Below are 17427 nucleotides of genomic sequence, written 5' to 3'. Positions count from 1 at the left end.
CCTCTTAGGCTCTTCGGACTTCATCCCAAACTCAAATGATATCCTCCTAGTAGAGCTCACAACAATTTACCATGGCATGTTACCGGCTATCAAGGCTATCAAAATGGATATTGATGATTTAGTTTTCTCATCAATCTCATCTTGGGTGACACTCTGTGGTATCACATCTACGCTGTCTTAATTCAAGATATTAAGAATTTGTTAGCCGATCAAAACTTCTCTCTTCATCATATTCTCAAATGAGAAAAATCAATGTGATGACTTCCCGATTAAATTAGGAGTTTCTTCAGAGGTTGATTTAGTCATACATTCATCACCTCCAGTCGACCTCCTCTCACCGCTCAAAACCGACGTGTTTAGTGGCGGTTTCACCGCCCAGCGATCCCGGGCTCCGGCCCAATTTTTTTGCAATTTTTTATGTAAATTCCTCTGGATTTCTTATATAAACCCCAATAAATTAGACAATTTCTTTAGATTTTTTAATTATTTGCTTGCAATTTTTTTTACTCAGACTTTATAATAATTGTGGCTCCACCGGGGAATGAGTAGGAAACTTTCTTCCTTAGGCTCTAGTTTTTCTTTCTCTTATTTCTTTTTCATTTGTTTTTGTTTAGTCTTATAACAAAAAAAATTACATACATGCTATTTCAGCCAGAATGCATGACGTTATCGTACTTAGATGCACGTAACAGCAACATCTTATGTTTCTGTCAGTTCACTGAATCAATCAATCAACCAAACCACGTTACTAGCATTGAATTTAGATCCCAAATCCAAACAACAACTTCAATTAATCACAAACAGCCACGTGTCATCCATGTCGACACGTAACAGCTCACCACACTCGATCACTCCTAATATACTATCACACTCACGTGCCGTAACTCACTTTTCTTCTTCTATCAAACGACCCTTTTACCCCTCACTCTTCCCGCGAATTACAAATCACTCCCTCTTCACATTTTCCCTCGCCATTCGCGTGTTTCTCCAATACGACACCGTTTTCCGTCGCACACTCTGTTTATCGGAGAATGACGACGGCGACGGAGAAAGTCTTCAACGGAAAAGAAGAATTCAGCGATTCTTCAAACACCTTTCGCTCAATTCTTGCATTATCGTTATGGCTTGGATCCATTCACTTCAACATCGCAATAATCCTCTTCGCTTTACTCTTCCTTCCTCTCTCCAAATATCTCTTGTTCGTTCTCTCTCTCTCTCTCATTATTATTATCCTTTTTTTTTATTTTCATAATTTTGTTGAATTTTTGTGTGTTAGGGTTTTAGGTTTTCTATTAATTTGCATGGTGATTCCAGTGGACGCTAAGAGCAAATTTGGTAGAAGATTATCTAGGTAGATTTTCGTTTTTATTGTGTATTTGCTTTTTCGTGACGTGAAATTTGAGCTTTTTACTTTTTCCTATGTGTAAAAAGTGTTTTTTTTTTGTTTCGGTATATTTCATTTTCAGGTACATATGCAAGCATGCGTGTAGTTACTTTCCGATTACGCTTCATGTAGAGGATATAAAAGCATTTGATCCTAATCGTGCTTATGGTTTGTTCTTTAAACCTAAAAAATGATAATTGGGTTGTTTCTGTTATTTTGTTTTACATGAATTATGTTGTTTTATTGAAATGACAAGATAAATTGGGAAAAGAAACGAATTTGGAAACATTGTTTTGTATGTTTTATTTGATTGATGTAGTTGTTATGTTTATAGGCTTTGGTTTAGAAAGAAAATTAACATCGGTTAGGTAAATGTAGATTTGGATAATCATTTCCTAGAATGGGAGGTTAGTGAAGAGTTAAGACTGTGGAAAGTTTGACTATTGAGTAAAAGTTAAACTGAAAATGAAGCTTAAGTGCTAATTTAGTCTGATCGGTAATGCTTGATGTAGTAATTATAATATCTGTAAGCATAAAACATCAAGCTTAGTGTACAACTTACCTCTTTTCTCTTCAGCTTCTCTATGAAGCAGTAGACTAGAGAAGTGTCTTTTTCTTCTTTATGTACTCATTTTTTGGGTGTTTAATATAACAATCCATTCTTCTTCCTTGAGTGTTTAATGTAATCTATATGAGACCTTTTTAAAAAACATAAATAAATTAGCACTATAACCAACAATGAGGATCAGTTGAAGTTCATGAGATTTTTACTCTGGTATTTGTTTTTGTCGCTCAATTGGATTCCTTTTATGTTGATGTATACCAACTTAATGTTGGCCGTTAATTTTTACTCTGTATTTTAATTATTAGGATTGGCATTTCCGCATAACTACTTTTTGTGAAAACCCCAAATATGACTGATAGCTGCCGTGCTGAATTAATTCTTGCTTAACCTTGGTCCAAATCAGAAACTAGATTTACGAGCTTTAACTGTGCATGTTGTTCGGCCCTTCTTAGTTGCTGGAGTTTTCCTTATATGTAACATGTAATTAGTACAATTTACAATAAGCTTTATATTTCCCCATTATTTTAGCCGCATGAAATTCATAGTTTTCTATAATTGTTTTTTTTTACCAAATCAAAGTAACTTTTACTTCAGTTTCTCTAGTTGTCCTAGTTATTGTGGTATTTTTCTGTTGGAAATAGGTTTCAAACTCGATTTTATTATATTTGCAATTTGGCCTATATTATTAATAAATCATTGGTTATACTTTTTTGGTGTATCTTCTTGTTAGTTGCTCATTGATAGTAACAACAGTGGAACAAATATGCAGTTTTTGGTTATGAACCACATTCAGTTTTGCCAATTGGCGTTATTGCACTAGCTGACAACACAGGTTTCATGCCTATTCCAAAAGTTAAAGTTCTTGCTAGCAGTGCGGTAAAACTTTTGCTTGAGGCACTAATGAATAATGATTACTAATAATTACTGAGATTTCCTTTACAAGTTTTTCTCTTTGCATTTCAATGATAGGTGTTCTACACACCATTTTTAAGACACATATGGACATGGTTGGGTCTTACACCAGCAACAAGGAAAAATTTTATCTCCCTGTTAGCTGCTGGTTATAGTTGCATTTTAATACCTGGTGGAGTTCAAGAGACATTTCTCATGCAGCGTGGTTCCGAGGTGCATTGCTTTTTGCCCTCATCTTACTCAATGCTCATGTGATTTTTCTCTTTCTTTGACCTGCCTTATGATACTTATTTTCTTATGATAATAAATTAAAGTGTTCATTTCCTCCAGATATAGGATTGTTGTTGATACAAATTTCAATAGTACATCTGTGCAGGAATTTGTTTTGCTATTAAATCACTTCAGCTCATTTGTGAATTGCACGTGTTTTGAATTTCAATTACATTAATTTTTTTCCTATGATATTTCATATCTATTTTAAATTAAGATGGAGGAAAATGAATTCCGTTCTTTTGTTTAGTTGGAGTTTTAAGATCAATAACCAGAAACCATTCAGCCCATTTTATTCTATTTCTAGCATCTAGTAAGAATGACCTCCTTATGTCATTATATATTCAGTTTCATAGATGTTAACAGGATAACTTGAACACTTTACTTTATAGATAGCTTACCTTAAGGCAAGAAGAGGTTTTGTCCGCATAGCATTGGAGAAGGGTCATCCCTTGGTTCCTGTTTTCTGCTTTGGTCAGGTACTTATTTCATCTCTTAATCTTACATTCATGTGGAAGCCTTACACTGGTGCACCTTTATTTTGACTTCACATGTCAGATTTACAAAAGTGAAACTATTATGAAATCTACTTGCATGTCACTTTTGGATCTGCTAACTATATTTTCTTTGCTTATTTGTTTTTGTTTTACTGTGATGTATTCTCATAAGTTTAAGATAACTATCCTTTTTGGTGTAACTTTGATACAGTCAGATATCTATAAGTGGTGGAAACCAGATGGAAAGTTGTTTCTGAACTTCTCTAGGGCGATTAAGTTCACCCCAATATGTTTTTGGGGTATCTTCGGGTGCGTGATTCTTTTATGCGTCAATTTATTGAAGAGGATGGATTAATTTAGTAAAAGATCTTTAACTTTTTGAACCGTGCCTTCCACATTCAAAATGCTACCTACACACACATTATCACAAAAAAGGATCGACACCTAATATAGAAATTAGAAACAATAGTTAAAATAGGTCAGTTTTTGGTGGAAATAAGCTTAAACTATTTGCTAAAACATGTAATTGGAGAAATTGGATTCAATTGATGTTGTTCAGGATGCCTGCCTTTTCCGTTCAGTTATCACTTTTAATCGTAACTGGCAAGCTCTTACTTTTAGAAACTTATTTCGCTCAGAATAGTTGATTTGAGTAGAGTAGTCAATTATTGTGCAACCAGAGCCTAAACAATAGTTAGCATCAAAGTTTGATCATCTTTAGAACTTTTAATTTCATATTTGTTAAACAAATCATCTCATCTCCTTTTTCAGATCCCCGGTACCGTTCAGACATCCAATGCATGTGGTGGTGGGTAGGCCAATTGTGCTCGAGAAAAATCCAGAACCAACCACGGAGGAGGTATATGCACATTCTTAAAGCATTTTTATGTTTAAACAAGGATTCTCAATTTTATTTCTCGTTAACTAGTTTTCACGATGGTAGTTATAGTTTGGAGTAGTTCTATAAGAAACTTACATGTCTTATTCTCAGCTTCGATAAGTAACATGCAATATACTTTCATAATCAAGAGCTATTACAAAAATGTAAAGAGTAATGTTATATGAACATCTAAAAATCAACAACTTTTGAACAACTAGTATAAAAATACATCAATTATAACTATTGATGTGACTATAAGAGAGAGAAACAACTAATTAAAAAATGACATAGTATCTATACGGTATAGATATACGATGTTGGACAACCAAAAGGTTGTCAATATATCATTTCTCAACCAACATGGAACTGTTTCTAGATGGAAATTCTTGATACTGTGTCATGAATATATATGCAAATGTTGATGGTTCAGCTGACAAAAAATACTGGCTTATTTGAACCTGCTTTTAGATTGCCAAGATACACAGTCAGTTTGTGGAAGCACTTCAAGATCTCTTCGAACGGCACAAAGCTCGGGCTGGCTATCCAAAGCTTGAGTTAAAAATTGTTTGATAAGGCCTTATTATCATCCCATGTAGCATCAGTTTATTTATGTATTTTCTGTTATCTTCTTTTGTGGATGGAGGTTGGTAAATGTAATTGGGGCCATGTATTTTATTGTATTGCATGTAACAAAAGACCATCTCCTGCAGGGTCATTAAATAGAAATAATAATGTGAAAAAGGCGTTGACTTATTTTCGTTAGGTTTATCTGTTTTTTCAAGACTATTACAAGACCATCTCCTGTATTGGAAAATTCTAGATTGCTTCTGAAAAAATATGGATAATTAATCCTTAAGCCAATGAAAATCAGCCATGTGTACCAACTATGTACACATGACTGATTTTCATTGAAGTCACATCGTGTTGGATTTATTGTCAACATTTTTTCAAAGGCAACATAGGTCTTACCGATAATATTTGAAAAGAATGTCCTGAAATAATGGTTGGCTTTTGCTATATCTGATGACAGATTAGAATTCATGTTGCAAAACCAATCTCTAGTACGAGATTGCCCTTTACGTAAAAAGTTATATATTTCAGTTCGTTGGCACATTATAAGTTTTCGAAATTGAAATCAAACAAACTCGGAGTAATGGGACACTAAGTCTAAGTTTGAGGCAAAAATGTCGATATTGTTAGGCCGGATGTCATGACCGAGGTTCGAACCTCGGTACCTCCACTTGTGTGAGTTTATAATGGCTTTGCCATTTCATCTATCTATAAAATAAAAAAAAAAAAAAAAAAAGAAAGGGACGGTTTTGGGGATGACAGTAAAAATAGAGATTTTGTTTCAAAAAAATCTGAGTGTTTGTAGATAATGATGATAAATGAATACTTATTAATATTTTTTATTTTATTTTAACAAAAATACATTTAAAAATGTTAAAAATTTAATGTAGTATGTTGTTTTTGTCGTGAGTCACACTCCTCCAGAAACACATTAGCATGCAAATTTGTGTTGTGCAATTGAATCCACTTGAATAATTAATTCCTTCATATCTAATTTCACTTTTAATAAGAAATATTTTAAACTAAAATATAACTAAAGAAATCAGCCTTACGTACTTTTCTACACAATCGAGCGATGAATTCTAAGACATCAATACTGAACTAAAATTGCAAAGCCACTCCTTAGATATGACTCTTTCAAATACAAACAAATGCCATTAAAAAATTTAACTAAAATTGCAGAGCCCTCCATAAAGAGGACTCTTCCAAAAACTAGCGTATGCCGCTAATTGTGACGCTCACACGGTATTCTTTAGTAAAAGGCGAAAGAATAGTTCGCTATGTGATCATCACACGGCTCCGTGATCTTTACAAGGAGAGGTTCTATCTTTTTATATGCAAGCTGCATAGTTTAGTTTATGAATTGGGCGATGTGGGACTTTATCAGACACGCACCTGTTCTCACATGTCACCCACCCGTTCTCACATGTTTCCCCTATCCACTCCTTCACACATTTATTTGAAATGTTTAATCTTTTCTCTTCAATTTCATGTGTTTAAAATCATTTTAGTTTTCTGCAACATCTCAAAACTAGAACATTAAATATTCATTGAAACTTTTCTTCTAAAAGAAAGAGACTAAGATACAGAGGCTTCTTTCTCCCTTTGGTGGTTGGAACACAGGTGATAAAAAAGTTGAGATAAGAGTGGGAGAATTTTATCCCTATATATCCTTAATAAAATACTTACAGTATTAACAAGGCATGAATTTACAGTAAGGAGCTACAGTTGTCAGTTTGCAGTAAGAGACTTCGGATTAATCCTCTGTCTTTTTTCCCCTTAAGTTGGTCCTTTATGTTTCAAAAGGTTAACAACATTGACCTTTTTTTGCTTAAGAAAATTAACATGTGTTGATGCCTTTCTCATGTTTAATATGCCCCTGCTTAAGAAAATGCAGAGATTTAATCTGTCTTACATCTAAGAGGATACACCACAGAGAACCTTGTGATGCATATTCCCTTAGCCACCATTCCTTTTAATATCTCTCTGACTCAACATCTGCAGCCTTTCACTGGAAATATCTTTAGGAGACAAAGACGGTGTCGGCGATGGTGGAATCGTGAAGAATGGGTTCAGGAAAAGCAGATAAATAACAAGCATTCTGAGAACCTGATTCACAAAAGTTTAAGATGTGTATAAGCACTTATGTTTAACAAAACACAACAAAAAAATACCAAATACCAATGAAAGACGAAACACTGCATGCACTATGAACAGTTAGGCATAACATTCTTCATTCAAAAATACCAAATTCGAATGAAAGATGAAACAAACAGTAATCTTCGTTGCACAACAAGGTGACCAGTCTACCTTTTCAAAGAAAAATATATACAATGCTGCACCAGAATGCTTAAGCATACAGTATACGAAGTATACAGACTGAGCCACTGCCAAACATCTCAAGATTTCAAACATTGTATCCAATCATCAGATTTCACTTAGGGTATAAAAAGCAACAGCTTTAGGAGGAAGGAGACAACTAATAGAATTTAAAAACTAGTCAATCATCAATTCACCTTATCGGGGAGAAAATATCAAAGGTTTCCAAAAGAGCCACTTATATTATCCCTTCCCATTTGTGTAAAATCACGTCTGCTTGGTGATTTGATTATGATATTCAACCCACAGATAAAAAAAATCCCACTCTTACTTTTTCACTTCTAAATGACAACAGAAAAAGTTAGAGGGATAAAATACCAAGCTAGATGGCACAATTTTGACAGCATGCCAAAGGACTAGTGCTAAGAGTAGCATGGTATTGCAGAAACTACTATATTAGAACATTAGTAACTCTTCGATAACAAATTATTATCATCCATTCATCTATAAATCAAGTCAACAATGGTCTATGAAATTATGCAATCATCTCAAGACTAATACATTAGCATAAACAAATTATACGGAAATGAAACAAACAAAGAATATAGGTGCAATCATCTCAAGACTAATACATCTCAGGATGATGTGTGCATCATCTTCAGCTGTAGGTGATCGTTCCCGTCCTTGTTCAACTGGCCGGGATGGTCACATGGTTGTCTGACAGACTCAAAACCCCCTTTTTCCTTTTTTTATCATGATTTTTGAGACTCATCCCGTATAATCATGTACAAGTACTACATTGCACTTCTTTTGTTACAATAAAACACACCATAAAAATAAATATGATTTTTGGAAAAGAGAATGATAATGTTAACCTAGGTTCACAAAGTGGACATTGGAGGTTTGTGTTGCTTGTGTTCTATGGTCCATTCCCTTTCCCAAAGATAACACTAACTGGATAACAAAGAGACTCATGGACCTGCCATTGTTTCACAGGGAAACCCATATGTTTTCTTGAAAGTGATTTTGTTTTTCTTTTTCCCTTCCATTTTTGGATTTGGTAAAGTGCTTTAATTAAGTTTGTGACACGTTTTGGGTCATCACCATGTTGCAGTAAATGGCTGATTTACTTGAACAAAAAGCACTAGTGAGTGAGTCGACTTCTCACATGGACATCCACTTTACTTAGATTTGTAAATGTCATATTTCCAACTAAAAGAATAAAAAGATGGGGTTTTGCTAATGAGTGTCATGAGAGAATTGTTTAAGGAAGCTATTAAAAGAAATTTTATCTTGAAAATACAAGCCAAAGATATGTAAAAGTCATAACTACACATTTTTCTATGTAAAAAATACCATTTTTAAATACTTAAACAATGCACTAAGAGTATTAGTTAACGTTTCCCAAAAAATATTATGACCAATATCAATCGTTAATTAAAAAATTAAAAGTAGATATTATAGGTATATCCTAAAAAATTAGGAGATTGCTACGATAACAGTTCTTATCTTTTTCACTTTAATTTTTTTTTTTTGGTCAAGTAGCCTAATGGCTAGAATTTGCCTTTTTCAAGATGAATAAGTGGGGTGTCCGGGGTTCGAACTTTGGCCCCTACATATAATAATGGATGTCCCTGCCAACTGAGCTATGCTCGCGGGGACTTATACATTTTACTTATTGACAATTAAATATTGTATGAACCAGATTTATCATCAACATTTGAAATTATTTAATTTATACTATAAATCATTTTTGCTTAATTATAGTTTTATTCTTCATATTTTCATTCACTCATGAAATTGGTCCCTCATTTTGAAATCCCTCAGTTTTGATCCTTTCTCATATTTTTGGATTAAGAAACAATGATGTGATATGTTTGATGACGTATCATACGATATGATGATGTAGAATTATCAATATTCATCGAATTACCTAAAAACTCCCTAAAAATTTCAATTTAAATATGATATATCATCATTTTAAATTAAACAACTTACCTATACCCACCCGGGGCAGACCCCTATCGGATGGTCTCTTACCTATACCCACCCGGGGCAGGCCGCCCCTATTTCACTTTGAGGGGATGATGATTAAAATTTAAATGCTACTCTATGCTGTTTTGTCAAGAGTCACTCTTCTAGAAACAAATTAGGGAAAGTATTACCAACAATGAATTTTACAAGTTTTTAAATAACTACCTTAAACAAATAGCATACCATATTACATAGCAACTACATTAAAAAAAGAATACAAAAAAATTGAACTAAATTTGCAGAGCCCTCAATAAAGAGGACTCTTCCAAAAACTAGCGTATGCCGCTAATTATGACGCTCACACGGTATTCTTTAGTAAAAGGCGAAAGAATAGTTCGCTATGTGATCATCACACGGCTCCGTGCTTAAAAAAAGTAGAGATCCTTTCATTTTATATGAAAGCTGCATAGTTTAGTTTATGAACTGGGCGATGTGGGACTTTGTCAGACACTAATTAACTTGACTACTTCCATTCTCCCCTTGAGAATGAAGAACCTGTTGTCACATCTTTCCCCTATTCACTCATCCACATATTTATTTGAAATGTTTAATCTTTTCTCTTCAATTTCATATGTTTTAAATCATATAGTTTTCTTCAATATCTCAAAGCTAGAACATTAAACATTCATTGAAGCTTTTCTTCCAAAAGAAAGAGACTAAGATACAGAGGCTTCTTTCTCTTCTTGGTGGTTGGAACACAGATGATAAAAAAATTGAGAGATAAGAGTTGGAGAATTTGATCCCTATGATAAAATACTTACTATATTAATAACTACAAAACTCCTGGTTACTCCTTCAGACAAAGATTGTGTTGATGGTATTACGAAGGAAGGATCCAGATAAGCTGATCTGACACCTGTACACAACTCAGTCACCTGCAACATTCATTTAAAAATGACAAAGATGAAATTGCTTTGCACTTGCGGGATATTCAACCTCATCTCTTCTCAAAAATATTATATTAGTCTAAACATATGTAAGAATTATTTCTGTACACTCATCCATAAGCAGAGAAATAACAGGCATTTGGCGAACCTGATTCACAAAATTTTAAGATGTACATAAGCATACATGTTCAACAAAACAACAATTTGCAATATTTAAATGGGCCCCAGCTACTTGAAACAGTAGCACCACCAGAGCTGTGTTTGTCTGGTTACAGAATTTCGAAGGCATTTATATATAATAAATCCCAAAAAACGAGTTACAACGAAAACCACAAACTTAGTCCCACATCGCTTAATAACAGAAAAACTCAATTGTTTATATACCTGAAACTAAGCACATTCTAGCACGACCTTACTTGAACAGGATCTGTTCTATAGGATTATACTACTGTGTCCTTGATTTCTAAGAAGACAGGAGCATACGTCTGGTGGATGAACCATGACCGTGTGATCAGAGCGTGATTAACGGCCTGGATGATGTGTGCATCATCTTCAGCTGTAGATGATCGTTCTTGGCTTAGTTCAACTGACTGAGATGGTCACACGGTTGTCTTTCAGACTGAAAACGACATTGTACTTTTTTTTTACAACAAAACGCACCATAAAAAACAAATATGATTTGAGAAGGGAATGATAATGTAGATTCCACTTAGGAGGAAGGAGAGAACAAATAGAATTTAAAACCTATTCAAGCATCAATTCACCAAATACCGGGGAGAAAATATCAAAGGAGCTACTTATAATATCTCTTCCCATTTGTGTAAAATCACATCTGCTTCGTGATTTGATTATGATTTTCAACCCACAGATAAGAAAATCCCACTCTTACTTTCTCACTTCTAAAATGACAACAGAAAAGTTACAGGGATAAAATACCAAGCTAGAAGCCACAAATTTTGACAGCATGCCAAATGACTAGTGCTAAGAGTAACATGGTATTGCAGAAACTACTATATTAGAACATTAGTAACTCTTCGATAACAAACTATTATCATCCATTCATCTATAAATCAAGTCAACAATGGTCTATGAAATTATGCAATCATCTCAAGACTAATACATTAGCATAAACATGAAATGAAACAAACAAAGAATATAAAGCAAACCAATTCTCACTAGGGAACAGTAAATACGCTTTTATCTTTGGCGGCAACTAAGTTTTATCAAAGAAACTAACAGATGGAATCTCTGTATCATCCTACGAAATCTGTACATCCTCATTATCAACCAAGTGTTGCTGTACACGGTTGAAGAACTTCATCAATTGGTTTTTTCACTCGAGCGACAGATTTGTCTATAAAAACCTCTTCGTAGGAATCTGGCACATTAACCAAACCCTCATTCGTGTTGTACACGCTACTCATATCGATGCCTTTGAACTCCAACTACTGTGCAGCTCCTGACTTCAACTATCTCATGTGGACAGTTGCTGGCAATTAGTGTCCTCATCGGATATTCATATCTCAATTGAAGGTCTTCTTCCATCACAACTTGTAGTTGATGAACGAACAAGTATGCCAAAGATTATTGTACAAGGGCACTCATCGGATATTCACTCCCTCATCAACATACTTAAGGGCCTCATGGCAAAGATTATTGTATCGGATACTAGAGAATCCGGAGCATCATTTGACAAATCAGTTCATTCATCCAATATGACACCACTTTTAGCATTTCGGCTTCATCTTTTGAAAATATAATTTGATGGTAAAGTAAGAAGGTTATTCACCCTAACAACAGTCAAAATGTGTCTACAAACTATACCAGAAAATTAAACATCTGGCAACTACGAGTAGCTTTCTTCTCAAAACAGTTAAATCAGACAAAGTAGGCACTATGATCTTTCTCTTATTTGGCTACTCTATACACTTAAATTATTTAATAAAATTATAATTTAATCCGAAGTACAGAATTCGTTATAATAATAATAATAAGAAAAATAAAAAATATTATTTATATTTACTTAAATATGTTGTCCTAGTAGGCCTAAAAACTTCTTTTTTTTTTTTTGTATGACCTTTAGTTTGGCCTTTTTAATTAAATAAACTTCTAATAGAATCTTAGGCTTATCTATTTAAGAAAAAACTTGGTCAAAGGTCTGATGTAGCCTAGGCCGTAGACCCCTGGCGGATGGTCTTACTCTTACCTATTCCCGCCCCTATTGGCAACGAATAGGAGTGTCCGTTTGAGGGGATGATGATTAAAAATAAATGCTACTCTATGCTGCTGTTTTGTCGAGAGTCACTCCTCTAGAAACAAATTAGGGAAGTATTACCAACAACGAATTTATACAAGTTGTTCCATTAAAGTAGGCATACCAATAACATAGCAACCACATAAAAATAAAAGAATACAAAAATATTGAACTAAATTTGCAGAGCCCTCAATGAAGAGGACTCTTCCAAAAACTAGTGTATGCCGCTAATTGTGACGCTCACACGGTATTCTTTAGTAAAAGGCGAAAGAATAGTTCGCTATGTGATCATCACACAGCTCCGTAAATTTTAACAAGCTGAGGTCTTTTCGTTTTATAAGTAAGCAGCATAGTTTAGTTTATGAATTGGTCGATGTGGGAGTTTATCCGACACCAATTAACTAGACTACTTCCTTTCTCCCCTTGAGAATGAGGAACCTGTTCTCACATCTTTCCCCTATTCACTCATCTTTCCCCTTGACAACTCAGTCACCTGCAACATTCGTTTACAAATGACGTTGGTCAACATGTTATGCATGCACTATAAAGTATAAATAGTTATTAGGCGTCATTAAAAAATACCAATGAAATATGAAACGAGATAGTACTCTTCATTGCACAAGAAGGTGATCAGTTTAACTTTTTTTAAAGAACATAGTACAATTCATTGTATAATTCATATTGTTGCACTTGGCAAATATTTTGAAATGACTCATAAATACAGATTTGTATTTTGTTGCCAAATCCTCAGTCCTCACACCATCAATCAAATCTGTTATGGCATTACACCCAACCTTTGTTTTAGGAAAAGAGAATGGACACATGGAATGAAGTTCTAAAAGTCATCTCCAAGCCTTCCTTGCAAGAGCGAATTGTTTTTTACTTATCAAAGTCATTGTAGAAACTCTGAATGCTTTTTACTATTTATGTTGCACTTTAAAATACTTATTCTAAGGCGATAAGTATAATATTTTTAAAAGCATGTAACTTTTAATGAAAAACTTCATACGATAACTTAAATCACGGTGAATTTGTCGAAATAACGGTGGAACTGTGATGTTGTTGATGCTACGAAGTGTAGCTTTTGCCAAAATCACAATGGCTCGCCGTGATTTCACTCGCCTAGTTCATCGTCAATTTAAACATGCACTAAAGTGTTAACTGCTGCTAACTACCACTTAAAATTTCAGCTATAAAATCTTACTAAAGTGTTAGCTGCTGCTAACTACCACTTAAAGTGAAAGATGAACAAGGTGATCGATTTAACTTTCTCAGAGAAAAATATATACAGCTCCCCGCCAGAATGCTTAAGCATATAGAGTATACAAAATGAGCCACTGCCAAACATCTCAAGATTTTAAACAGTTTATCCAATCATCAGTTTTCACTTAAGAGTATAAAAAGCAACAGTTTCAAGTGGAAGGAGACAACTGATAGAATTTGAAAACGAGGCGAACAATTCATTCTAAGGGGAAAAGCAATACTTTAAAAAGCATGCAACTTTTAATGAAAACCTTCATACAATAACATGAATACAGTGAATTTGACGAAATAACGATGGCACCGTGATGTTGTTATGCTACAAAGTGTAGCTTTTGCCAAGATCACAATGGCTTGCCGTGATTTTGCCTAATTCATCGTTGATTCAAACACACACTAAAGTATTATCTGCTGCTAACAACCACTAAATATAAAAGCACAATGCAAACACATTTAAAATTTCAGCTGTAAAATCTTACCATTCATGAAAATGGGCCCCAGATTCTTGAAACGGTAGCCCCACCAAAGCTGCTTTTGTTTTGCTACAGAATCTTGAAAGATTGCAAAACTTAAAAGCATTTTATATCTAAAACCCAAAGCGAGAGTTACAACAAAAACAACGAAGTTAGTCCCACATCGCTTAATAACAGAAAAACTCAACTGTTTATATACCTGAAACTGAGCACAATCAAGCACGACCTTACTTGAACAGGATCTGTTCTATAGGATCGTACTACTGTGTCCTTGATTTCTAAGGAGACAGGAACATACGTCTGGTGGATGAACCATGACCGTGTGATCAGAGCGTGATTAACGGCCAGGATGATGTGTGCATCATCTTCAGCTGTAGATGATCGTTCTCGGCCTAGTTCAACTGACTGAGATGGTCACACGGTTGTCTGACAGACTCAAAACAACTTTTTTTTTTCATGTTTTTTGTGACACAGCCCGTAAAAATCACATAGAAGTACTAACATTGCACATTTTTACTACAAATCGCACCATAAAAATGAGAGATTTTTGGAAAGGGAATGAAAATGTTTACCTTGCCCAAAGAGGACATGGAAGGTTCTTGTTGTTTGTGTTCTATGGTCCATTCCCTTTGCCCTTTCCCAAAGTTAACTAACTGGCTCGGTTTCCTTCTTCATAAACATAACAAAAAGATTCATGCAGCTGCCATTGTTTCACTTGGAAAACCAAAGGTTTACTTGAAACTTGAAAGTGTTTTTTTTTCTTTCTTCCATTTTTGGGTTTGGTAAAGTGCTTTAATTAAGTTTGTGGAGGTGCCACGTAACTATGCTTCAAGGGTAACAATGGACTTTAACATTGTGACACGTTTCGGGTCATCATGCTGTAGTAAGAGCAACTCCAACATAGAAATTCTTTTTTTAATACTTGAAAGTCACATTTACACATCACTCATTTATAAAATTTTAATAATAGTATTTAATAAACCCTTAATCTCTTCATCCTAACACATCACATAATTTTTTAAAATAGGATTCATCGGTCATTTATCAATAACTCTATATCATTTAATTTTGTTTTTTAGTATTATAGATGTGTGGGACCCGCAAATGTATGAGATACTTATTTCATACCTTTAAAGTTCATTAAGTACTCAATTTTTTTCTCACAAGTCACAACCATCCCATGTATCATGTCTTATAGAGTAAAATCTTACCCTTGTGGATGGTAAATGGTTGGCTGATTTATTTGAACGTAATAAACATTCAAAAAAATTTCAAGTAGTTGAAATTTGAGTTTGAACTCTGATCTCTGTATATTACAATGAATTGTCTCTACTAATTGAATTATGTTTACGGGGACATATAACATCAACTTTTCTAATTTAAATTTGTAAAATGTCAATATTTAAAATTAAAAAAAAGGTGAATAATATATCTATTATTTTGATTATTTTTATCTAATTTTTTTAGGGATATATCTATTATTTATTACTACAGAAAAAAATTATATCATGGGATCTTTAAGTTTAACGTTTGTATCGAATTTGTCCTTTTAGTTAGAAGTTGGTCTTTTATATCAGTTAGTCCTTTAAGACATAAAATATATGCATCAAGTAAGGTCTATGTGGACAATTATTGCTAGGTTGGTAGGTCCAAATTCATCGCTCTCAAAATTAAGGTTCATAGTTGTATTTTTCGGTCTTTATTCAAAACATATTCAATCGATTACTTGATTTATAATGTTGTTGATGAAATTTTTATTTGTAAAAAAAATGTATGTAACCGATCATGTCTAGTGTCATAAATGTTTTTTGGATCTTTCACCTCAATGTTAAATGATTCATGTAAGCGTTTTTTTAACAAAGTTAGATGAAAACAATGGTCATTTTGTTACCAAAAAAACAAATTAATGGACCAATTTAAAACTTAAAAAAAAAAAAAAAAAAAAAAAAAAAAAAAAAAAACTAAAACTACTATTCGAAACAAACTATTAAACTTAAAAACCCTATCTATTGTTCATTAGTTAGGCAAGTATATATGATATGAACCTCGTTTTTTCTTTTTTCGAGCAAACATACGAACCATGTTTTTTTTTAGGGAGATATGAATCGTATTTATTCATCAACATTTGATATTGTTTAATTTATACTCTAAATTAAATTAAATTTTTCACTTAGATAACGCATAAATCTGTAGTTGTAGAACATCATCTTTTCGTTCTTCTAATATTGAGTAGAAACTCTCCTCAGGTGAGAGTTTTTCTTGTCCTTAATATCACCACATATTTGTCCTCTCATCGTAACACACCACCACCCAAGCCCCAAAACACCAAGATTGATTTGGTGAAGATAAAAAAACTCAAAATATCTGCCCATATATATAATAGGTTTAATTGCACTTTTCCTCCTATAGTTTGTCAATTGTGCGATTTTGCACCCCATAGTTTTAAACGAGCGATTTTATCCCCTATAGTTTTCCCTCTTTCTGATTTTATGGTCCCCATGACATTTAGTACTGATTTTTTATCAATTAATGTGTGTCACGTGTATAATTCCATTTTTTAAAAAATAAAAAAATGGTATTTTTCAGATTTTGAGAGAATGAGACACGTGATATTTCTTCTTAAAATCTGAAAAATCACGTGCCCCCTTCTCTCAAAATCTGAAAAATACCATTTTTTTTATTTTTTAAAAAATGGAATTACACACGTGACACACATTAATTGATAAAAAACAGACATATCATCACTAAATGTCATGGGGACCATAAAATCAGAAAGGGGGCAAAATCGCTCGTTTAAAACTATAGGATGCAAAATCGCACAATTGACAAACTATAGGAGGAAAAAGTGCAATTAAGCCAATATAATAACTCTCTACTTTTTTCTTCCTACAGCTCCATGTGGGATTTAGATGAGAATTTACACTTGACACAATATATCATTCCTTAATTCAAAATCTCACATTTTTTTAATTTGTCATCAACTTCATCTTCAAATAGTACAAGATAATTCTCATGACTAACCATATTTCCATAATGAGTACTCTTCAACTTCTTTTTTGTCTTCTCTTTTAGGTTTTTCAAATTCTGAATGAATTTTAGATTTGTGCATTACCATAAGTAGA

General features: G+C 33.5%; 2 protein-coding genes and 5 non-coding genes across 11 annotated transcripts; 3 read left to right on the top strand and 4 right to left on the bottom strand.

Annotated features, from left to right (window-relative positions):
* The first annotated feature begins 757 nt into the window (after positions 1-757).
* Positions 758-5270, top strand: LOC11407852 (diacylglycerol O-acyltransferase 2D). Its single transcript, XM_003612388.4, has 9 exons — positions 758-1198; positions 1277-1351; positions 1467-1552; positions 2719-2825; positions 2919-3074; positions 3524-3610; positions 3840-3937; positions 4400-4487; positions 4977-5270. Exons 1-9 carry the CDS (start codon positions 1032-1034, stop codon positions 5076-5078), a joined length of 966 nt encoding a protein of 321 aa, XP_003612436.1. The 5' UTR covers positions 758-1031; the 3' UTR covers positions 5079-5270.
* Positions 5271-6260: 990 nt separating this feature from the next.
* Positions 6261-6377, bottom strand: LOC112422337 (U5 spliceosomal RNA). Its single transcript, XR_003012699.1, has one exon. It is a non-coding gene; the product is annotated as a U5 spliceosomal RNA (small nuclear RNA).
* Positions 6378-6702: 325 nt separating this feature from the next.
* On the bottom strand, positions 6703-15126 carry LOC25494568 (uncharacterized). 5 transcript variants are annotated; one of them, XM_024783707.2, is made up of 3 exons: positions 14878-15120; positions 10193-10306; positions 6703-7187 (listed from the first exon to the last, which is right to left on the bottom strand). In XM_024783707.2, exons 1-3 carry the CDS (start codon positions 14893-14895, stop codon positions 7038-7040), a joined length of 282 nt encoding a protein of 93 aa, XP_024639475.1. In that variant the 5' UTR covers positions 14896-15120; the 3' UTR covers positions 6703-7037. The 5 variants fall into 5 exon arrangements, 2 of the variants coding, with proteins under 2 accessions (XP_024639475.1, XP_024639476.1); XM_024783708.2 differs by lacking the exon at positions 14878-15120 and adding an exon at positions 14312-14769; XR_005646445.1 differs by lacking the exons at positions 6703-7187; positions 10193-10306 and adding exons at positions 12650-13065; positions 14312-14418 and having other exon boundaries at positions 14878-15126.
* On the bottom strand, positions 9674-9790 carry LOC112422338 (U5 spliceosomal RNA). Its single transcript, XR_003012700.1, has one exon. It is a non-coding gene; the product is annotated as a U5 spliceosomal RNA (small nuclear RNA).
* On the top strand, positions 10725-10939 carry LOC112422309 (small nucleolar RNA U3). Its single transcript, XR_003012677.1, has one exon. It is a non-coding gene; the product is annotated as a small nucleolar RNA U3 (small nucleolar RNA).
* Positions 12757-12873, bottom strand: LOC112422339 (U5 spliceosomal RNA). Its single transcript, XR_003012701.1, has one exon. It is a non-coding gene; the product is annotated as a U5 spliceosomal RNA (small nuclear RNA).
* LOC112422305 (small nucleolar RNA U3) lies at positions 14527-14741 on the top strand. The gene has a single exon (XR_003012673.1). It is a non-coding gene; the product is annotated as a small nucleolar RNA U3 (small nucleolar RNA).
* Positions 15127-17427: the final 2301 nt, after the last annotated feature.

Source organism: Medicago truncatula, chromosome 5 (assembly GCF_003473485.1).
Source record: "Medicago truncatula cultivar Jemalong A17 chromosome 5, MtrunA17r5.0-ANR, whole genome shotgun sequence".
Classification (NCBI taxonomy): Eukaryota; Viridiplantae; Streptophyta; class Magnoliopsida; order Fabales; family Fabaceae; genus Medicago; species Medicago truncatula.
Note: the sequence above shows the minus strand (reverse complement) of the source record. Positions and strands in the feature narration are given on the sequence as shown.

Bases quoted from the DNA above. Each gene is read 5' to 3' on its own strand.
- LOC25494568 (XM_024783707.2), bottom strand. The intron at 7,188-10,192 runs GTAAGTATTTTA...TTTGTGAATCAG, and splicing joins GTTTTGTAGTTATTAATATA to GTTCTCAGAATGCTTGTTAT.
- LOC11407852 (XM_003612388.4), top strand. From the start codon at position 1,032: ATGACGACGGCGACGGAGAAAGTCTTCAACGGAAAAGAAGAATTCAGC. The intron at 3,938-4,399 runs GTGCGTGATTCT...CTCCTTTTTCAG, and splicing joins TGTTTTTGGGGTATCTTCGG to ATCCCCGGTACCGTTCAGAC. The intron at 4,488-4,976 runs GTATATGCACAT...ACCTGCTTTTAG, and splicing joins CAGAACCAACCACGGAGGAG to ATTGCCAAGATACACAGTCA.